The sequence below is a fragment of the Lactuca saligna genome, chromosome 1 (assembly GCF_052625555.1).
Source record: "Lactuca saligna cultivar CGN05327 chromosome 1, ASM5262555v1, whole genome shotgun sequence".
Taxonomy (NCBI): Eukaryota; Viridiplantae; Streptophyta; class Magnoliopsida; order Asterales; family Asteraceae; genus Lactuca; species Lactuca saligna.
The window spans coordinates 38,406,873-38,430,557 of NC_136417.1; the positions used below are offsets into that span (position 1 = coordinate 38,406,873).

The 23,685-nt window shown below is 30.6% G+C and overlaps 2 protein-coding genes across 3 annotated transcripts; both read left to right on the forward strand.

The window, feature by feature from the left end:
• The first annotated feature begins 12,356 nt into the window (after window positions 1-12,356).
• LOC145033244 (TOM1-like protein 9) lies at window positions 12,357-15,887 on the forward strand. Of its 2 annotated transcripts, none has more exons than XM_078981989.1 (10): window positions 12,357-12,672; window positions 13,049-13,127; window positions 13,407-13,505; window positions 13,600-13,713; window positions 13,788-13,948; window positions 14,040-14,121; window positions 14,201-14,286; window positions 14,367-14,555; window positions 14,635-14,981; window positions 15,065-15,887. In XM_078981989.1, the coding sequence occupies exons 1-10, from the start codon at window positions 12,572-12,574 to the stop codon at window positions 15,706-15,708; spliced, it is 1,902 nt and encodes a 633-aa protein (XP_078838115.1). In that variant the 5' UTR covers window positions 12,357-12,571; the 3' UTR covers window positions 15,709-15,887. The 2 variants fall into 2 exon arrangements, with proteins under 2 accessions (XP_078838115.1, XP_078838116.1); XM_078981990.1 differs by lacking the exon at window positions 12,357-12,672 and adding an exon at window positions 13,257-13,312.
• Window positions 15,888-20,479: 4,592 nt separating this feature from the next.
• On the forward strand, window positions 20,480-22,141 carry LOC144997373 (uncharacterized). The gene is made up of 3 exons (XM_078957271.1): window positions 20,480-20,952; window positions 21,298-21,378; window positions 21,639-22,141. Exons 1-3 carry the CDS (start codon window positions 20,595-20,597, stop codon window positions 22,013-22,015), a joined length of 816 nt encoding a protein of 271 aa, XP_078813397.1. The 5' UTR covers window positions 20,480-20,594; the 3' UTR covers window positions 22,016-22,141.
• The last annotated feature ends 1,544 nt before the right edge of the window (window positions 22,142-23,685 follow it).

Genomic DNA, 23,685 nt, shown 5'->3' on the forward strand with positions numbered 1-23,685 from the left:
TTCAAAGTTGCAGAAAATATTCTAAAAAGTGTTGAAATATTATGCAGTAATCTTAATAGCACATGTTTAGGGTTGTATAACTCAGCCAAACTTAACCAAATAAGTTATTTCTTGATTCTAAAGTGTAGACAAGACAGAAGACTACTATCTAGAAAAAAAAACGTATCATTCCTAGCTAGTATGAAGATATTATGATGGTTCAAAGTTAAGAAAAAAACTAAACAATGATGAAATATTAGACAACATCTCTAACAACCCCTGTTTAAGGCTGTATAACTCAACCATATCTTAACCAATTAAGTTGTTTTTTAATACTAAAGTGTAGACAAGACAAAGGACTACAATCTAAAAAAAATGCCTCATTCCAATCTCGTATGAATATTTTTTGATGGTTCAAAGTTGGAAATGGCAATCTAAAAAATCTGAAATTGTAGTATTTTTTGTGTGGCTTTTGTACATACAACTGAAGCACAAACAGTAAGAAATGACAATCTGTCATATCATTCAACACTAAACTACAAGCTTCAAACTCCAGATTTCAATATAGCAAGATTCAAACATGTACAAAGAAGAGATTCATATAGAATTCAGAAACACAATTCTTGAACTAGAACTCAAAAACATATTTCATAGCAAGATTAACTAGAATCGTTTAGTCATACCTTGTATTGAAGAATGTGGTGAAAAAATCGACAAGAATAGGCAACCCAGAGATCGTAAGGTCGTGAGGCTGTGTGAAGTCGTGAGACTCGGTGAAATTGAATATGTAGTAGGGTAAACGAGAAGACAACATGGGCTGATTTCATGAAATTGGGATGAAATCTTTGAATAAAATCCGATTGCATTTATGTAAGAGGGTTTGAATGGGGGTAGAGATGGCAAAAAAACCCGTACCCAATGGGTACCCGAAACCCTAACCCGAGTTGACCGGATAAATCCCCGAGTTGACCGGGGATGGGGATGGTTCTACCTGTCGGGTACCCATACCCGTACCCGAAACCGGCCCCGATGGGTACCCGATATATATATATATATATATATATATATATATATATATATATATATATATATATATAGTATTAATTATGTTTTTAATTTTAATAATGCATAAGCAAATGTTCAGTAGACAAAATAAGGTTTTCTAACAATCAAACGTATAGTTTTGGGAAGAATTGTTATGTCTTTTTTTGCAAAGAATGATTTAATTTGTAACCTTGAATGTTATTGTTCATGTTTGAAGACATTCAGTGATTATAGTGTTTTATATTAGTTCGGTTAGTTTTGTTTTGTTGGTTAATATATAATTATGAATTATTTTTCATAAAAGTTCATAACTTTGTAACGGGGAAAAATCCCTGATTACCCATTGGGGATGGGGATGGGGATAGATTTCTAATCCCCGATGGGGATGGGGTTGGGTATGGGGATGGGTATGGGGATGGGAAACACGAAACCCGGTATACCCGTACCCATTGTCATCCCTAAATGGGGGTGAGATTGATTTCTCCACTTTTTTTCCGATTCTCGTCCTATGCGTGTGTTTTATTTCTCCAATTTTCTCTATTTTTAATAGTGAATTGTTTTGATGGAAAAGGAATTGATTTATTTCTCAATTCATTCCTTTTTTTTATTAACCAAACAAGGGAAAAGGAATCTATTCCTTTTCTCTGATTGTATTTCCCTGTACCAAACAGCCCCTTAGTATTGATGTTCGTTGTGATGATTATAACATCAATGTCTTCTCTGACTTGTAATAACATTAAATGGTTGTTTAATATGTTTTTTATTGGATCTAACAAGAGTTTGGGTTTGATTATGTTAGATTTTAACTCTAATGTCCCAAAACTATTAAGGTAAAAATTTTAAAAGAGTAAATTAATGAAATCGTCCCTATGTTTTGGTTAAAATTGCATGTTTGGTCCCTAACTTTTTTTTTTGCACTCGGATCGTCCCTGTGGTTTGATTTTGTTGCGTTTTTCATTCCTATGGTTTGGTAAGAATTGCATGTTTGGTCCCTAACTTTATGTATGTAAGGGACGAAAAATGCAACAAAATGAAACCACAGGAACGAAAACGCAACAAAATCAAACCATAGGGATGATCCGAGTGCAAAAAAAAAGTTAGGGACCAAACGTGCAATTTTGACCAAACCACAAGGACGATTTTAGTAATTTACTCTTTTATTTTTTTAATTCAACTATAAACACCATTTAATCATTTCAATCATTCAAAAGTATATTAGAGTAAAAATAGTTATTAGCGTACAATTCCAAAATCATAAAGCACAGAAATATGGGTGGATGAGTTGCGATCAAGTCGGGTCCTTCCCTCTCGAACCGGGAGTACCTGAAAACATTTTAAACATAACCGTAAGCACAAAGTTTAGTGATTTCTCTCAAAATACCACATACCATACATATCAAACATGCAGTAGGTCATGCCTAACAGCCATCGGGCCCCGCCCCGCATCGAGCCCCGGTCAAAATAGATCTACTTGTATCATGTGATGGGTCGGGCCCCGCCCGACATATATACAATACATACACACATGCAAGGTCATACAAACAACTAGCATACATATAACCATAATCCATGGTTCGGCATTGGTGCCTTCGACCTGCTAAGCATTGGGAGGAAACTCACCTAAATCCACTGATAACCAAATAACTGCCCGGGTCGCTAAACCGGATAATCTCGCACTAACTAACAATAAATACAACCCTAATTAATAATTAAGATAATACCCTACGAACGATTCAAATGTTCCAAAAATGGGCAAAATACCATTTTACCCCAAATAAGTACCAAGCCAATCTACAGTTGACCTAAAATCAATAGGTCAAAAAATGTCAATGGAGTCAAACAACTAAGTACGCCCAGCGTACTCAATTTATCCCCAGCGTACGCCGCCTTTGGCTAGTATGCACTGCATATGAGCTGGTTACACCCAACGTACTTCATAACACTCCAACCTTACCATTAAGTGCTTAAATGGTTAAGCTACTAAGTCTACTTCTAAAATCTAATCCTAAATAATGTCTTAACACGTAAAGTTGGAAACTTTACTACTTTGCATGTCTTAATGGGACCCAATACTTGTTTTTATCCATCTAAATCCATAATATGAACACCAACTCTTGCATGGTTCATCAAAATCCCTCAAGGTGACATTTTTGTGACTTAATGACCTCAACAAAGACCAATATGAGGCTCAAAGGTTCTGGAGTAACTTCTACTCACAAGAATCACAACCATGGGACCAAAACATGACAAATCATAACACAAATGAAACATCCCAAAAATAAGACCCAAAATTTTTTGTTTTAATATTACTAAAAATCACATCATCAAATGTCATATATACTAAGAACCATAGGATGAATAACTCAAAAGTCAAAGCAACTATGTCAAACACAAACTATATCAATCGTATCAAAATATATGAATAAAATCCCTAGGATAAAACTGAGTATGTGGTGTGTGCGATGCCATCATCTCGAGCTCTTCCCCTTACTAGCGAAAGTACCTGAAACCAAAACTAAAATTGTAATCACGAAGCTTAGTGAGCTCCCCCGAACTACCACATACCATACAATAACATATAAACACATACTGGGCCTTGTCCACTGCATCATATCGAAATCCAGAAACTGCATCGAACCAAAGTCCGAAAACTGCATCGGACCAAAATCCGGAACTAACCCGGGCCTTGCCCTCTTCATTAGACCGAAGTCTGGAAACTAACTGAACATAGCATAGCATAATCATAACTACTAGCATAAACATATATGTTGCATACTGCATAGGACCGAGGTCCGGAGCACATAACACAAAGACATGCTTGAATCACAAAGACATCAAGTACACTGATCTACTGCATCGGACCAAAGTCTGGAACTACTGCTGACTAAACGGGCCGACATTGTGTCCGTAGACCCGTTCCTACTGGAAGTAAACTCACCTAGCAACGCTAGCTGCTGAGATGCTAGATCTGAAACTGTCTGACTGCTGCTCCAGAACTCCCTGGCTACAAATCCCATAAACACTAAATCAAATACTGATAACTAATCTCAGGGTAAAATGACTATTTACCCCTAGTCAAGTCAACTTCCAGGTCAAAGTCAAGTTTCAGTTGACTAGACTCGCCGAGTTGGGCCACCAACTCGCCGAATCCCCATCAACCATTCTAATCCTCTACTCGCTTCTACTCGTCGAGTTTGGAAAAGACTCGACGAGTTCTTCTTTGATACTAACACCGAGTCTAATTTTCATCCGACTCGCCGAGTTTTATGAACAACTCGTCGAGTTCCCCTTCAACATAAGAACACACCCAGTCTTTGACTCGCTGAGTCGTATGAATAACTCGTTGAGTCCGACTGCTTCCAGATCCAAGTCTTAACTCACTGAGTCCTTACTCTACTCACTACACAGGCTCGCTACTATTGAACCGGGAAACTAAGACTCGCGACCTGACTCGTAGAGTCAGAAGGACGACTCGTCGAGTCCTTAGCATGCAGATTCCATACAGTCAATCCTAATCAACTTTAGTGCATCCAATTCGTAGATCTAAGCTTCTGGGACTATCTGAACACGTAAAGTTGCTAAATTTATGTGTATCAAAGATGCAATGAAGCAATAACACTCATACTTTGCTATTATGGAAGGTTTCTTGACTAAAACAAAGCCATGGCTGCCAAAAGGTGGTCTTCTTGAGCTTCTGGAGCTCAAGAGAGGCTAGATCTGAGATATGACTCGACCACAAGGCTTTATCACAAAGGATTTGGGGTTTTTGAGCTTAAAACCAACAATTTGGGGGCAAACTAGATTTATTAGCACAATAATCAAGATGGAAACTTCATTACCAGAAGGGATGACCAAAAAGGAGTGTATTTTAGATCTATTTCTTCTTCCTTGAGTTCTTCTACCTTCTCCTTCTTCTCCTTGCTCCAAAATGCACCCAAAAGTTCCTTCACAAGGCAAAGATCACTCACACACACTTCTAGGAGGCTAGGGTTTCGGGAATAAGTTTTTGGGAAGTGAAGGAGGCTGGTTTGGGGTTATAATGACGTTTAAATAGGGTGCAAACCCTTGAAATTAGGGTGTCATCCAGACTGGCAGACTCGCCGAGTTCGAGAATATGGACTCGTCGAGTCGCCAACTTAAACCGCGTGCAAATCCCGTCTCTACTCGACGAGTCGGGCTACTGACTCTCCGAGTACCTCTTAAGAAATGAAAATTACTTTATTTAAATCACATACCAAAAATGGGGTGTTACCAAACTAGATCTTCAAGAGAAAGACATCAAGATCAAAACTTTATACCTCCAGAAGATAGATCAGTGCGAACAAAGTCTGGATCTACAAGTTCCAAGGCAACACCTCTCCAAAGAGCTCCTTCTTCTCCAAGATGCACCAAGAATACTTCAAAGCACCCAGAAAACTCACGGATTTCACAAATGGAGGCTATGGTTTTGTATTTAGGGTTAGAGAGGATAGAGGTTGAAGATAAAAATGGTTCCCAAGAAGTTAAGGTGTTTAAATAGGGTTCAAGACCCAAAACTAGGGTTTCGGTCTGTTTATACGCATTGGCGGAGGTAGTACATGGATAAGGTAAATGCTCTGTCCCCCTCAACATTTCTAATTTATATACATTACTTCTTTCAACTTTTCCAATTTATATACATTACTCCCCTCAACCTGATTAAATTCATAAATATTACTTCGAAACAATTGCATATCCTTTATCAACATAAAATAGATTTACCTTAAAATAAAGGATTTACCATTGAAACAATTGCCTTTTGACAGCTACTCACATTTCTTATACAATTTTTACTGTGTTGCTAACACATTGATAATAAATAATAAGAAGTTGATGATATTAAGTCTTATAAAATCATATTTTATAAAACACTTATTTAATAATCTATATATTTTTGTGTTTTCTTGTCATGTAAGTAATATTTATCCGATGATAAGTTGTGATTTATTTATTTTATTTACTTTGTTAGGATGATAATTTTTTACAACTTTTTTGTGAGTTTTAACTTTATTATTGATAAAATAATTAATTATTACTTTTAGGTTTATTTTTAACTTTTCTATTGCTTTTTATCATTAAAAATTTTGATTTGGATACAGTAGGTATGCACATATTAATATTTTTTAGATTCACAATATGTATTAATTTTTACTTCAAAATTTCCTTAAAATTATATAGTATATTACATTATCTGGTTATAAAATATAGGTTAACCTTATTATGATGTAAGCCTTTTCATTGTAAAATCCTGACTCTGCCTTTTGTATAAGTTTTGAAACGTATGTTAAAAGTTATAAAAGCATTACCCAAGAGGTTTTGTAAAATGATGATGTTTTAAACAATATTTTATAAAATACATACAATAACTAAAAATGTGGTTTTAATGTTTTCTTAAAATTATAAAGTATATTACATTATCCGGTTATAAAATAGGTTAACCTTATTATGATGTAAGCCTCTTAATTGTAAAATCCTGGTTCTGCCTCTCTGTATAAGTTTTGAAACGTAAATTAAAAGTTTTAAAATCATTTACCGGAAGGTTTTGTAAAATGATGATGTTTTAAACAATATTTTATAAAATACATACAATAACTAAAGATATGGTTTTTTAATTGTCTTTTTACTTGGTGTTGGTATGACTATATTTTTGTACTTTGTAATATGATACTCTTTTTCTTTCAGCCTCCCACGGGTGTTTTTTTAGAAAAAATTTATGTTGTGAAGAAAAAAAAAGAGTAAATATTAGATCATTTACAACATTATTAGGCTAGTCGGTGTGGCTTCGGGAACGGATTCGACATTCTTTGCGAACACCGGGTCGAGGCCGAGGCATGTCGAGCTCAGCTTGACAACTCGGCAAAGAATTACCGATGGGAGAATACCATTTCATTTTTTTTACCATTTATTATTCAAATTTCAATGTAAAAAAAATACTATCTTTCAAAAAAAAAAATACTCAATTTAAAAAATATAACCGTTTTTTTTTCTTCAAAATTTTAAATTTTAAACCCTCAATCTTCAACTATAAGTACTATCATCCCTATTCACTCTTCACCCCATTCAAATCTTATTAATTATATTCCCTTAACTTTCTTATTTGTCAATATTTTTCTACACCTCATCGTTAAAAATGGCTACTGTTTGGTCTATTAAAAAAGAGATCTTACTCGCTCGTTTACAGATCGATGTGGTAGAAGATCCAACTAGGGATGGAAATAAGGCGGGTTTGGGCGGGGTTGACCATCCCTGTCCCCATCACCAAGTGTCTAATCTCGTCCCCATCCTTGATGGATGCGGAAAATCAAATCCCCTCCCCTTTGTATTTTGGGTTTTTCCCCAGCCTATCCCCAGCCCATCTCTAACACATTCCTAATCTATCAACATAATAAACTCAATTTACAAAAAAAAAAAAAAAAAACAAGTTTAATAAGTGATCAAACCATATACCATAAACAAATTCTGTTTACATCAATCATAAAGTTAACAAGCTTCAAAACAAAAAGTGTCAATTTGATATACAGATCAACGAATAAAGTGACTATTGATAAACTCTTGGAATTTTTGGAACATAATTTGGTATATGGACTCTATCTCTAATGGTATAATATGGATTAATTCATTTTAGTGGACTTAATTCAAATTCAATAAATAATCGATATACTAAAATTATATAATATAAAATAATTCATTTTAGTAGACTTAATTCAAATTAGTGGGCAGTTTTAGTTAACGAGAGAATTCTTCAAGTTTGAAATTTTTGAAAACAAGGTTGACTTGTTTTGTTTTTTCCTTTTTCCGAATGTTTAAATATATTGGACTTGCGGACTATGAAATTATAACCCATAAGCAAAATAGTAGACAAAGATATGTTATATGTAATTCAGTTATCAGCAATTTCTTTATTTTATGATATTTCGTATGTAAATTTTTAAGATTTTTGACTAAAATTGTCTTTTTGTTTTTTAACGATACAATTTAATTATTATAAAAGAATATATAAATGTTAAAAAGAATATATGATCAAATTTGCTTGCTTTTTTTTCCTGTCTAAAAGTTAGTAACATCATGTTTTTTTTTATTTATCCTCCTTAATAAATCAAGGTTTTTTTTACCATATGTCATCTTCTTCTTCATTTGGACACATGCTATTTTCTAAAATTTTTGAATTTTTTATTTGCCACTTGTCATTTTATTGTATTTTTTATTTTATTAAATTAAAATTTCACATTTAATACGAAAGGTATTTATTAGAAAATATTTATATATGTAATGTATTCAATGTATTAAAGTCTCATTAATTTTAATAATTTTATTTTTTTTTGTTCATTTTTCTTATAAATTTAAACTTCTCAAATTGTTAAAATTTCATATATAATTTTGTTTAAAACAAACTCATATAATACATGGATCTCACACCTAGTTATTATTTAAAATTGAGCTTAAAACAGAACTTGAAGTTATGATATAATAAAAAAACTTTATCATCATGACCTTTGGATCATATTACAATCATGAGATAAATTCGATGAATAAACAATAGAATTCGGTTGTTCCATCATAATATTTGATTCATGGTGTAAAAAAAAGGTAAACCTTAATTTAAAATGTGTTGTTTATACATATATATATATATATATATATATATATATATATATATATATATATATATATATATATACAGGTTCAGGTTTATTTGAGACCATTCTAATTTTATGAGACCGTAAGACCAAATCTAAAAATAATTTTAAAATGCAAAATAAATGGAAAAATCCAAAAATTCTTTTTTTAAATATTATTTTCTGAACTTGAATTAACTAAAAAAAGTAAAAAAAAAATTAAAAAAAAAAAAATCCCGTTTTTTTTTTTTTTTGAAAAATACGTGAAATATTCTAAATAGAATATTACACTGACATATTCTAAAAAATAATTTTAAAATGCAAAATAAATGGAAAAATCTAAAAATTCTTTTTTTTTTAAATATTATTTTCCGAAATTGAATTAACTAAAAAAAATAAAAAAAATCCTATTTTTTTTTTGAAAAATACGTGAAATATTCTAAATAGAATATTACGTTGTACATATTCTAAAAATAATTTTAAAATGCAAAATAAATGGAAAAATCAAAAAATTCTTTTTTAAATATTATTTTCAGAACTTGAATTAACTAAAAAAAATAAAAAAAAATAAAAAAATGCGTCTCACGGTCTCACAAAATTAGGCCGTCTCACATGAACCTAACCATATATATATATATATATATATATATATATATATATATATATATATATATATATATAATAAACAAAGAGATTTTCTAATATATGTTAAAAACACATAACATTAATCATAGAAAATATTACCAAATGCATTATTTATAGAGAATATTCAATATAATTAATGCATTTAATAGTTTTTAGTGAGAAATATTTCATATAATTAATGAATTTTATATTTAAATATAATAATATTTTATATGTAATTATGATAATATTCCATATAAAAAAAATAAGTACATTGTCAAAATGGATATTTTTTAATGGTTAAAACAAGATTTTTGTTTGTTTTATATATTTTAATTATAAATTGAATGATATTACATAAATAAATAAATAATGAGAAAATTCGGTTCTATAAATTAAAAAATTTATATACGAAATGGTAATAGGAAAATGACTTACGAGAGTAATTATTTTTTGGTCTTGTTCGCGTTTAGATAACTTTATTTCTTTTGTACACATCTAACTATTTAACTTGTTAGTAGGTGACAATGATTATATGTGAACACATTTAACAAGTTAAATGGTCAATTATTTAAAAAAAATTACGTAAACGTGAACAACTTTTTTTTTTTTTTTTTTAATAAAAAAAATAAATTTCTTAAAATTTTTAAAATTTCTTACAACATTTTTATTATATTTTTTTTCTATATGTTTTTCTAATACAATGTTTTAAACTTTGCTTATAATTCTTTTAAAAACTTTCTTTTATACTTTCATATAATTTTAATATAAGTGTTTTTAAACCAAATATTTTATAAATGTTTTAAATATTTTTTACAAGTTTTTTAACTTGTTATTATTATTATTATTATTATTATTATTATTATTATTATTATTATTATTATTATTATTATTTTTTACATTTTCGTACAATTTTTTTATAACTTTCATACATTTATTTCTAAACTTTCTTTTACAATATTTTTAAAGTGTTTCACAGATTTTGTATGACACTTTAATAATTTTTTATAACATTTTAGATTAGTTTCGTTAAATACTAGTTTGTATTAAAAAATTAAAAGTTTATAAACTTTTAACTAAAAAGTATTAAAAAGTTGGAATAATTTTAAAATATTTACATTATATAGATTTTTTTGTCTTTTATTTGCTAAGTAATATTTTCTTTTTAATTTTTTAAAAGGCCCTCCATACCTATAGTTACATATTTAATGTATTTAATTTTATTATTAGATACTATTTGCTTTAAAAATATTGTATATGCTTAAAAACAAAAGAATATATATATATATATATATATATATATATATATATATATATATATATATATATATATATATATATATATATATATATATAGATCCGATAAGAAATTTCTTTTAGTAGAAAGGTAAGAATTTTTTTTTCTACATATTTTTTTGACAAACAACAAAAATAAATCACTAGATGATTCATTTGTAAGATGATTCACAAGAAAAAATTCTCAAAAAAACATCTATACGATTCATTTTTAAGTAAATTAAGAAAAAATTCACTTTTATGACAATTTTAATGAATAACAACAAAATCATTATATAAATGAATCATCGAGATGTTTTTTTGAGAATTTTTTCTTGTGAATCATCTTACAAATGAATCATCTAATGATTCATTTTGTTTGTTCGCGAAAAAAATATGTAGAAAAAAAAACTTTTTACCTTCCTACCAAAAATTTGCTTCTTATTTGATCTTGACTCTCTCTCTCTCTCTTTCTCTCTCTCTCTCTATATATATATATATATATATATATATATATATGGCTAGAATATAATGTTGATGGACAACTATTGTGTGAACGTGTGGATAATGCTATTTTATGAAAATTACTAAGATAATTAGTTGTTTAGTAATGTAAATACGTTCAATAAAATCCTGATAACATTCTGACAGAATGAAAATAATTAAAAAAAGTGTATAATAACCTTATAGATGATTTAATTAGTGAAAATGATTAATAATTAAAATAATTATATAAGATTGAACGTATTCATATTATCAAACAACATATTTTCTTTGTAATTTTCACAAAATAGCATTATCCACACGTTCACACAATAGATGTCAACCCACAATTGAATCTAGATCTCTCTTTCTCTCTTTCTCTCTCTCTCTCTCTCTCTATATATATATATATATATATATATATATATATATATATATATATATATATATATATATAGGGAATGTTATTTGGAAAACAAAAAAAATCCTAAAAATCCTAAAAATGCATAAAAAATACCAAGACATCACAAAACTTTTTTTTTTTGAATTTTTTTTATCAAAAAATGCAACATTTTTTACAATTTCGCTGAAAAAAAAAAATTCATTTTTTTTGTAATTTTTTTTTTCAGCTATTTTGACCTTAAAGTTGCGATTTTTTGATAAAAAAATTCAAAAAAAAAAAAAATAGTTGTGATTTCTAAGTATTTTTTTATGTATTTTTAATGATTTTTAGGGTTTTTTGTTTTCCATAAAACCTAAACCTATATATATATATATATATATATATATATATATATATATATATATATATATATATATATATATATATATATATATATATATATATATATATATATATATATAAGATGCTATATAAACTATTTTACAAAACAAAAACATATTTATTAATTAAATAATAAAGTTTAAAATTAATCAATATTTAATTAATATTTAAAAATTATGAATATTTTAAAAATAACGTGTTCACAGACAAATATAAAAAAATAGAATCAATATTAAAAATAGAGAAAATTACTTAAAAGAGATATGTAAATATATATAACAAATTAAATGGTTAAATATATATAAAAATAAAAAAGTTATCTAAATATGAAAAAATAACAAAGATGATTATACCGGTAAGTCATTTACCAATGCTAATCTCTAAATAAACTTTTAACCTTTCGAACCCAAAATAATATTACTTAATTAAAATCAGACTTAAATAATGCCGGTTTTTGTAATTAACTAATTATCATACGAAGTTTTATTTTTTTCCTTTTTGTCTATATTCTTGTTTCTAGAGAAATACAGTGGCATGAGGACTATTCATTTCAATCTGTTGACTTTGAATTTCATCCCATCCTTCCTTCATTAAAATCTCAGCCTACTTTAACTGTTTGATCTATAATCTCTCCTTTTCCATCTCCGGATTCTGTTCTCGTTTCTGGATTTGTGTTTTATCAATCCATTATTTCAAAATCTGATCAACTTACGGTGATTTCTCAAATTTCCAGTTATCCTGGATAAAAATGGTGAACTCCATGGTGGGAAGAGCCACAAGCGACATGCTTATAGGTCCTGATTGGGCCATGAATATTGAGATCTGTGATATCTGCAACCATGATCCTGTGTACGCCTTTCCCCCCCTTTTAACCGTTCCTTTTCAATTTCTAGTTTATTTGATTACACAAAATGTTCTAGTTTCTTTAATCGTCGTCTCTGTTGTAGAAAATAAGTAGATATATGCCTTGTTTTGTATCAATTGGAGTAGGTTTTCGATCAGTTGACTATCTCGAGCTGCAACTTGTTTAGAGGTGGAGAATTTAGGGTTTTTCTGGTTATAATTAAATTACTTTTAACATGTTGACTAGGATTTAAGAAATTAGGTTAACTAGACGATAAATTGAAGTGCAATCGAAGAACTTTAGGCTGATTGTTCTAATTATATATGTTTATTACATGATCAAGAGTACAATTTAAGAAACTATTTTACAATTGTTTCACAGGCAAGCTAAGGAAGTTGTAAAAGGCATAAAAAAGCGTCTAGGAAGCAGGAATCCAAAAGTCCAACTTCTTGCTTTAACAGTAAGCACAAACAAAACTACTTTGATTCTTCTATCTTTGTTCTTCAGGGTCATGGTATTATTATTTTAAATAAAACTAAGATTGGGATAATATCTATCTCCTTATATAATATCGTTTATTTTGGGGCAGGGTAAACAACTAGGAAGTGTAAACTTCCACCTTTTGTGTGGCACCTCATTGGCAAAGTATATCATACTAACTGAAGAATAAGTATGCCACACAATATCAGTTTTCTTATATCTAATTTCCCACTTTCTTTTTCTTGTTTATCATGTTCAGCTATTGGAAACAATCGTGAAGAATTGTGGCGATTTTGTTCATATGCATGTAGCTGAAAGAGATGTTCTTAATGAGATGGTGAAAATAGTGAAAAAGAAGGTTAGATTTTGCTCAAATATTGTGTAAATAACTAATAATCATCTTTTTGTTAAAATCAATTAATGTTATGTAACATAATCTTGTTTAACTGCAGCCTGATTTTCATGTTAAAGAGAAGATATTAGTTCTAATAGATACATGGCAAGAAGCTTTTGGAGGGTCAAGAGCAAGGTATCCACAATACTATGCAGCATACCATGAGTTACTGGTAAGTTTTATATAATTGTTATATAAAAATTATATTTTTTATATATTTTAGCTCAATATATTACATTTTTTCAGCGTTTAGGGGCTGTATTTCCACAAAAATCTGAGAGAGCGACACCTGTCTTTACACCCCCACAAACACAACCTCTATCACAATATCCACATGACACGCGTAATCTTGAAAATGGAAATGAAGCAACCGCGTCTTCCGTAGAGGCTGAGTTTCCAACCTTGAGGTATATCGTGTGTGAAAAGTCCAAAATACCCTTTTCTGGTTTTCATGTTAGAATTATGGTTATTAACTTATTTTGTTGCTTGGATTTTCAGCTTGACAGAAATGCAAAATGCACGTGGTATCATGGATGTCCTTTCAGAAATGCTGACTGCAATAGATCCAGGAAAGAAAGAGGTAAATTTCTTTTTTGTGTGAAATGACTAAATTGCCCTTTTCTTTAAAATGTTGTGTCTTGATTGTGTATTGGGAGCAGGGGCTTAGGCAAGAGGTTATTGTAGACTTGGTGGAACAATGTCGTACATACAAAAGAAGAGTGGTCCACTTGGTCAACTCTACTTCGTAAGACCATAATTTCAACACAATTTTTACTTTTTTTTTAAAAAAAAAATTTTATTTATATATTTTGGGTTGTGTTTTAGGGATGAATCACTATTATGTCAAGGATTAGCGATAAATGATGATTTAGAACGAGTTTTAAGCAAACATGAAGCACTTCTTACAGGAATTCCTCTTTCATCTGAAAAGTCAAAGCCTGAAACTAGTCAAACTAAAGCATTAGTACCTGTTGATGCTCCTCTTATTGATGCAACAGAAACCAAACAAAAAGCGTAATTAAAAATTAAAATTTCCTTTTATCTGTTTGTCAAATGTCCAAAATACCCTCCAATAATGATTTATCATGTGCAGATCTGTTAGTGGTGGATTAGATTTGATATCACTTGCTCCTATAACAACTAATGGGACATCAACAACAACTCCAACTAGAGTTGACCCTAAGTTTGACCTTTTGAGTGGAGATGATTTCAACTCACCGACAGCTGGCAACAATCTAGCGATTGTACCCGTGGGTTCACCGCAACCCGCTACACCTGTTTCACAGCAGAACGCACTCGCCCTTGTTGATATGTTTTCACTAAATAACAATTCTTCTTCTACTCAAATCCAACAACCTCAAAACATGCCACCTCAGCAACCTGGGTTTTATCAAAATGGAAATTCTGGTTATAGTCAAGGGTCAAATCCTGCATGGAATGGTCAAACTCTGACTTTGTCTGTTAAGTTGTTCTTTCTGTAATATGGAATAATTTAATAATTTATATTGTGGTTGGTTTTATAGGTGGTGGAAGTGGAAGTGGCGGTGGACTGCCGCCACCGCCATGGGAAGCTCAGCCTGCCGACAACAACCAATCAGGCGGCGGCCAGCAATATTCTCAGCCTCAAAATTTACAATCCGCCGGAAACAGCAATATCCAGGCGATGCCGCCAATGCAACAATTCTCAGGCAGCCATATGCCGCCAGTGAACCACCAGCCGGTGTATAATCAGTTTCCTCAACCACAATTCCAAGGAGGTGTAGCTCCACCACAGCAGCAAATGGCTTACTTGAATCCTCAACAAATGGCTCAGCAAATGGCTCAACAAATGTATATTAACCAAATGGGACAAGCCTATGGCGGTGGTGGTGGTGGTTATGGTGGTGGTGGTGGCGGTTATGGTGGTGGTGGTGGATATGGGTATGGGTATGGATACGGGCAGCAACAAAATGCACAGTATATTGATCAGAGAATGGCGGGGATGTCTGTGAGAGATGACAGTTATCTGAACAGCACTGTGTACACTGGGCCTTCAATGGCGAATGCGTCCTATGTGCATGTGCCATCTGGCAAGCCTACAAAGGCAGAAGATAAGCTGTTTGGAGATTTGGTTGACTTTGCAAAAGTCAAACCTAAAACGACACCTGGTAGAACCGGGAGTATGTGACCTTATCTATATATATGTTGTTTGGGTTTGATAAATTGTATTTTTTTTTTTTTGAGAAATAATTCTTATTTTGGGGTTTATATTTGTATGCAATTATTTTTTGAGTTTATGTACATTATGTGATGGAACTTGAAGAAGTTTTTCTTCCTGAGAAAGTCTATATGTATATTGTTGTGCTTTGTTCGGGATTGCCAATTATCTACATTTTTTTATGACATCAAAATCACCTACAATAGGTGATTGCATGTTATTTCTAATTCTACAATGTTTTTTTTCTTCATTTTCTTTTGTAAACGGCAAACGAATTAAACGAAAGCTTATTCGTAATATTTCAGCGAACAACCTCTGTGTTCGAGCTTCTTTACAAGACAAATCCAATCTTCATAGAGATTTTAAGGGAAAAATTTCTCACATGTGTCACTACAAGAGATAGTTTAAGGGAATCGAACTTCCAACCTAATGCTCCAAATGGGTATAAAACCCGGTGCATCAAACCTGCTAATTTGAATGTCACTTGCCCACAATGTTTATTAATAGGGAAAATAGCACAAAAGTTATTAAATTTAGATCAAAATTCTAATTTACTACTCTGTTTTCCAATTTGTTACTTGACCGATCAAATCGGTTGTCTGTTGACGTGACACGATAATGTGTTAGTTTTGATGACGTGACATGCTGATGTGTCAAAAATGTTTTTTTTTCACAAAATATACTAAGTTTTCACTTTTTTCAAATTTGTGATTTTTTATTCAAATAAAACATTATTTTTTCTAATTTTGATAATTTTCCATTTGAAACCGTATAAATATTTTTTTCATCTAAATAAACTAATTTGATATCGGGAACAAGAGGGTCTGATGTTTGCTTTAAAATGAGTTTGCAGATATAGAGTGCACAATCAAATAAACTAATTTGATCTCGGGAACAAGAGGGTCTGATGTTTGCTTTAATTACCAAGGGACCGCTCGTTATACATAACATTATGGGTTGAATGTAAAAACCTTTTATTTATACAACATATAATTTTTTAATAAAAAAATATATTTATATGATTTCAAATAAAAAAAGAAAATATTTATATGGTTTCAAATAAAACAAAAATATAATATCCGATTTGGAACAAAAAAAAATGGAATGTCATGTCATCAAAAGTAAATAAAATTGAAAAAATGATGATCAATTTGAAACAAAAAAACTAAGTGTCAAAATTAAAAAATTAAATAAATAGATTGGCGTTAAAATTGAAAAAAAAAAAATGAAAATTTAGTCTTTTGTAACATTTTTTTTCCAGTTTTGACATGCCAACGTACTATGTCTTTAAAATTGACACGTTATCATGCCTTATTAGCAGACAACTGGTTTGATCGGTCAAGTGATCAAAATTGTAACAATTTGAAAAACGCAGTGTCAAGTTTGAGACAAAAAAAAAAAAACAGTATCTAATTATAATTTTGATGTAAACTTAATGATTTTTGTGTTATTTTATTGACAAATTTTCATAAAAGCTATTGTTTCGTTGGTTAACCAATATAAATTTTTTTTTATTTAACTACTGAAAATTTGATTTTTTTTTATAAGAAAACAACATTGTATAAAACATCGAATTTCACAAGAACCGTTGCAATTTGAAATTTGTTCAGTTTAACCACCCAAATAACAATTTTATGATTAAAACAATATTCAAAATCACACTCATAATAATAAATGCTTTACATGGATGTAACAGATAAATAAACAATAACCTGTGTTGGTAATCATTTTTTAGTGATGAAATTAATTTTTTTAAAAATCATATTCATAATCTTAGTGTCATAGCATTACTATTCATAAATATAAAAAATTTAAAGTTTTTTTATAAAACAATTATAACTAGAAAAATAATTTTCCCAAGGTCTTTTCTAACTCATTATCAAGAACTTTTACAGTGTTTTCGCAAAGGGTTTAGGTCATTTTCACGCACTTAACTTTTGACTTTGTGTTTATCTGGTAAATTAACTTATTTTAAGTTTTAAAAGGTCATCAAAGTGTTGGATTTGTGCTCATTTAGTCATTTAACTTTTGGTTTGATCACTTAACTTTTGAATTTGTGTTCATTTAATCACTTAACTTTTAAAATTGTACTCATTTAATCACTAAACTTTTAAAATATTTTAAAAGTTTAGTGACTAAATGAACACAATTTTAAAAGTTAGGTGATTAAATGAGCACAAATCCAAAAGTTAAATGATCAAACCAAAAGTTAAGTGATTAAATGAACAGACAATCAATAGTTTAATAACATTTTAAAATTTCAAAAGAGTTAAGTAACAAAATGAATACAAAACCAAAAATTAAATAACAAAAGATATCTAAAGCCTAGAAACAAACCCTCGGTATTTAAATAAGAAAAAAAATGGAAAACTGAAAAAACAAAAATATAATGGTTTTATGGAGGAAATTACTAATCTAGCTAAATTCCCTAATAACTTTTCTATTTTTAGCCAAATTTAAAACTTATTCCAAAATAGATATCAAAACCGTAGGCTATTTAAATCATCTACTGTTTCACCTATATAGTGTATGGTTTCAGGTTAAGTATTTAAGGATTTTTATTTCATTTTTTATTTTCGCAAAACAAAACCGTAGACCATAAATAGTCTATTGTTTCCTTTGATTGTTTCGGGCAAAAATCTCCGGTTTTATTATTATTATTATTATTATTTTTTAAGTTTATTTATTTATTTATTTATTTTTGTAATAAAAATTACAACATTGCATTATATTAGATATTATAAATATATACAAATACAAACTTCTTGTACGCGTGCTACTACTACTACTGTAGCTAAAAGTATAAATTTTTAAACACAATGTATAAGTATGCTAATACACGTTGTTTAACTTCAATCCTCTAATTTTGTATGATCATTCACTTTCGACCCCTGTATTTTGTAAAATGATATTTTTCATCCTTCTACTTTTTAAAACATTATCCTCCTCCCCTCTCAACCTTCAACTTTGTAAAATATCATTTTTACCCATTTGTTTGTTAGATATTTGTGATTATCCTCCGTCCCTATAGTATATATATACAATATGATTTTTTCTCATCTACTTTGTAAAATTTATTTTCCACCCCTTTATTTTTTTTAAATGTTAGTACAAATATCCCACCGGTATCAACATTCAATTTTATAAAATATAATTTTTACCAATTCGTTTGCTAGATATTTGTGTTTATCCTTCATCTTTATCTCCTTATCGTATATATATAATATGATTTTTTCTCATCTACTTTGTAATTTTTTTTCTACCCCTTTATTTTTGTTAAATGTTAGTACAAATACATATCAATGCGTAAAGTGTAACTTTAATCCATCAACTTTGTGTATCCTCTTTATTTTGAAAAATGGATTTTTTTTATCCTATTGTTTTTTAAAATGTTACTTTCATCCTTTCTATCTTCAACTTTGTAAAATATCACTTTTACCCTTTCATTTTCTAAACTTTCACTTTCACTCCCTCTACCTTCAACTTTGTTAAATATCACTTATTATGTTTTCGTTTTTTAGACTTTTGCGTTTATCCTCCATCCCCGTAGTAATATATAATATGATTTTTAATCCTAGACTTTGTAAAATGTATTTTTCATCTCTGTTCATTTAAATGTTATTTTGATTTTCTCAACTTTAAATCTTGTAAAATGTCATTGGTTTAATTAATTGTCACTCTTAATACGTAACAAAAAAACATAAAAACCCAACGCAAAGCACAGGCTCAATTACTGGTTTTATACAAACTACAAACAAAAAATAAAATAAAAAGTAAAAATATTACGAAAACAATTGGTTCTTAAGATACCTACGGTATACAAGTATTTAATGCACGTTTTGTCCATTGAAAGCTTGTACACCGTAGGTTTCTTAAGAACCTACGATTTTATTTTATTTTATTTAAAAAAACATATCTACTAATTCAAATATCAAACAAGAAAAAAAGTTCAAAATTCGGAGTATCACCTGTTGTTATTTGAAGCTCCATTGAAAGAGAATTTCAATCTTGAAACACAAACAAAATATCAAAACTGAAAATTTGAACTTTATATATTATGGGTCGATAGGCTAGTGGCAGACCTATGTAGAGCATTTGGGTTCCTGGATCATTGCTCCGATTATGCCCCGTAGTGTAAAAAAAAAATCCAATTAAGTGCACCACCTTCTTATACGAGTGATACCCTCTCCCCCCTTTTCAAATCTTCTGCGTCCGCCGCTGCGACAGACCTGAGAATAGATAGTCCACCAGACAGTACACTACACTGATCCCAAAGAGTAGTCAACTAGCCGTTGATCGTATCACATTTAATCATTTACGTTTTTAGTGGTTATTTTTTTATAAATTCTAATTTTTGACTAAAAATAAATAAATATTTAATTAATGATTTTGTCTAGTTTTGTAATTACCTCTTTTTATTGGGATTTGGACTATATTATAATTATAAATTTCAAATATCACAAGTCAAAACCATATAAATAAAATATCTTTAAAAGCTAACAGGAAACCTTGGGTTATAAACAAATTCGGATAGGAAAAAAAAGGGTTTATTGAGCTAAATTTAAATGTTTGAATAGAAATTCTTAAAAATCAACTTACTAATATTGTGATTGAGATAACATAAATAAGTTGATTTTAATTTAATTATTTCCACAGAAAATAAAATAAGCTAAGGAGTTATCATCTAAATAAATGGCGCAATGCATGCTCTTTGAAATGGCGCAAACTTTTCTATATTGGTTTTTCCTGCGAACCAACGTAACTAACTTCCATTAACGAATCGATCGAGTTTACTTTACATTTACAACCCCCAATTGCTAGGGCCTAGGGTTTATACATTATATGAATCTCAAGATATGGCGATCATAGGAGATGCTCTACGACAAGCATTCATGCCGAAACACGAGTACCAGAACCTCCGTGACGAAGACAAAGCATGGATTAAGCTACGACGGCCGATCTTCATCTCCATTTTGGTATTCTTGATCTTCTGTATTGTCATTTCATCTGCAATCAGCTTCAAAATGGTGTTCCCTAGTGATCTTCAACACCGCCCTTTCTGCAAACATCATCGTATTGAATCGACAACAAATAACGACCATGAGGATAGAGATTTCAATTTTACGGATCAACAGCTTGTTTATTATTACTGGAGGATTGCGTTTGTTCCTTCGGCTATCCTTTTCTCGACGTCTGCTGTTTACCTTGTTGCTGGTGAGTAACTCAAAATTTTAGAAGATTTTATCGAGATTCAAACGACTACTATTGGATAGAAGAATGATTGTGTTGAGTTTTAGATGATATTATACTAATTTTAGGAGAATGCGATTGAGCCATATATTTCTTGATCCTTTCTTAGGTTTCTCATCTGCTTAAAATCTTCATCTTCAAAATTTTGCTTATCTGTATAGTCTTCGAAGAATCAGTGTTTTAATACTGAATTAGTGTCATATGTTTCAGCAAATCATCTTTTATTCAATGCTTACGTTATTAATTTCTCTACAAAAAGCACAGAAATTCAGAATTTTGTGTAATCAGAAAAGAATAACTGATCTACAGGGATGTCTGTAGCTTATACTGCTCCAACAAGACATGGATTTTTAAAAGTGGTCGAGAATAACTACTGTGCTCCAAACGGAGGTAGGTCTTTTTCTTCTCTAAATCAAATAAAACTTCTTAGGGAGTCAAAATGACCATTTTACCCTTACATTCTAAAAACAAATTTCATCATATTCAATAATGTTAATGTGAGTGGCAAAAATAGGTAAAAAGTTAGTGTCTTAATACATTAAGCCATGTTTTTTTTTTGGCTTACTCATTAAGTCAAAAGAAACAACCATGTATATTTGTACACGTTAAGTACACAGAAGAAGTTTATATTAATTTTTGTGTTTTTACAGGAGGTGTGCGATGTCTATACATTTTGAATTCAATGTTTGCAATAATGTTTGGTTTTGTAGCAATATTTTTTGGTTTAGTTCTCCTTACAAGTGAGAGCATTTGTTCATTACCATTGTTTTGGTGTTATGAGGTTCAATGGTGGGGCCTAGTTACTCTATATGGGGCCACTGCCTCCTTGTTAAGAAGGAAAGCTGCCATGATTCTTGATGATGGTGACATTGATGGGCATAACCAGATTATTGGAATAGAAATGTTGGAATTTGGTGATGTGGAAATGACACCGGATGTTGAGAGACGAATAAATCAAGGGTTTAGATCGTGGATGGGAACATCGTATTTGTCTTCTGATGATGAAGATGAAGATGAAAATGGTTAGATTTTGAAGGCAAAGAGTGTTAGATTCATAGATATGTACAAGAAATAGTAATTATAGAGACCAAAATTAAACCAAGAATTTGTATCATAACCGAAAGTTGCAGCATAGTTTTGTAGAAATTGAGAACCCTGGTATCAGTTTGATTTGATGCTATGTTTATCGAAATACCGATTATAGTATGATACAATAATGGAATATGAAATATAGAAAAGTTAATACATCAATTAAGAAAAGAAACTAATATGAAAGATAAGATCATAAAAAATGAAAACCGACTTGTGATTTTCCAAGAATTCATTGGAACAAGATAACGTTTTTTAGGTGCATTGAAACCAAATGGGAGCACTCTTGTTTCCACACAACAAAACAAAAAATTGTCAAAAACAGACTAAACCAATTGGGTTTGGTAGGGCCTGGTTTTGGCAAGTTTCAGGCCCATTACGAGTTGGGCTGACAAACCCGGTCCCAATGTACACCACTAATTACAACAATAAAGAAGTTAGCGGGTTTTGTGTAATGACTCGAATATGTTGTGTCATGTTGACCGAGAAGACAGAATACCATGCCACTAGTTAGATTGACATTGAGATGAAAAGGGCCGCCTATGTTGTGTCATTTTAATAATTTCAAATTTTAAAATTTTCAAATTATAAAAATTCAATAATGAACAGGTTAAAGCAAATAGTAATTTCCAGAATATACTACATATCACCAGCAAGATGAAGCAGATGAAATCAGCTTAGAAGATGAGACAGAGAAACAATGTTCTTACACTCATCGGCAATGATGATTGATGAAGCAGATCAGATCAGAGAAGAAGATAGGATAGAGAAACAATGTTAACTAACATATTCGCCAGCAATTTTAAAAAATTTCACATTCAAAATGATATTGAACACATGAGACGGAAACAAAGGAATTACTACCTGAGCGAAGAACATGAATCACATGAGCAGATCATATCAGCAAAGAAGATGAGCTGAGAAGATGCAAATATATCAAGGAAGACGCAGATGAACTGAGAAGATGCAGCGACGAGGAGCAGATGAACAGAAGAAGATGAATCGAGATGATCAGCGAAGAAGATGAACTGAGAAGATGAAATCAACGTAGAAGATGAGTGTGTTGCTGACCGACTCCGAGGGACAACCAGCTGCTGTAGAAATGGAAGGGTCTAGGGAAGTTTGAAACTCTCTCTCTCTCTCTCTCTCTCTCTCTCTCTCTCTCTCTCTCTCTCTCTCTCTCTCTCTCTCTCTCTCTCTCTCTCTCTCGATTTCCTTCGCCGTCTCAAAAGCACTCACCAGACGAAAAGTGTCTTTAGGTAGAGCAAACCTTATTATTCTTAATGCCTTGATGTTACTCAGCAACTTGTCTTTCTCATCCTAGGCAATATTTATGTGATCCACAAGAAGTGCATTGTACTCAGCCAAGATCTTGATAGTCTTTCTTGTCGACGTATGAGAATATGTTTCTGGTGCCATAGCTTGCCATATGGTGGCTCCATGTTCTTCAAGACCTAGAACGTAGTCTTCAAAGAGCAGAGCCCATACCTCGTAGCCCTATGGAAGAGAATATGGATCCTGGTGGTAGATCCGATATTGCTAGAAAGGTTGAAAGAAAGAGGGTGTGGATCTTCGTGTTGCATGATGATAATTCACAAAAACCTGTAT

What these genes read in the sequence shown, in the direction of transcription:
- LOC144997373 (XM_078957271.1), top strand. Translation starts at nt 20,595, where the DNA reads ATGGCGATCATAGGAGATGCTCTACGACAAGCATTCATGCCGAAACAC. An exon ending in TGCTGTTTACCTTGTTGCTG is followed by an intron (nt 20,953 to 21,297) that starts GTGAGTAACTCA and finishes ACTGATCTACAG; the next exon opens with GGATGTCTGTAGCTTATACT. An exon ending in CTACTGTGCTCCAAACGGAG is followed by an intron (nt 21,379 to 21,638) that starts GTAGGTCTTTTT and finishes GTGTTTTTACAG; the next exon opens with GAGGTGTGCGATGTCTATAC.
- LOC145033244 (XM_078981989.1), top strand. Translation starts at nt 12,572, where the DNA reads ATGGTGAACTCCATGGTGGGAAGAGCCACAAGCGACATGCTTATAGGT. An exon ending in GCTGAGTTTCCAACCTTGAG is followed by an intron (nt 13,949 to 14,039) that starts GTATATCGTGTG and finishes TTGGATTTTCAG; the next exon opens with CTTGACAGAAATGCAAAATG. An exon ending in GTCAAATCCTGCATGGAATG is followed by an intron (nt 14,982 to 15,064) that starts GTCAAACTCTGA and finishes TTGGTTTTATAG; the next exon opens with GTGGTGGAAGTGGAAGTGGC.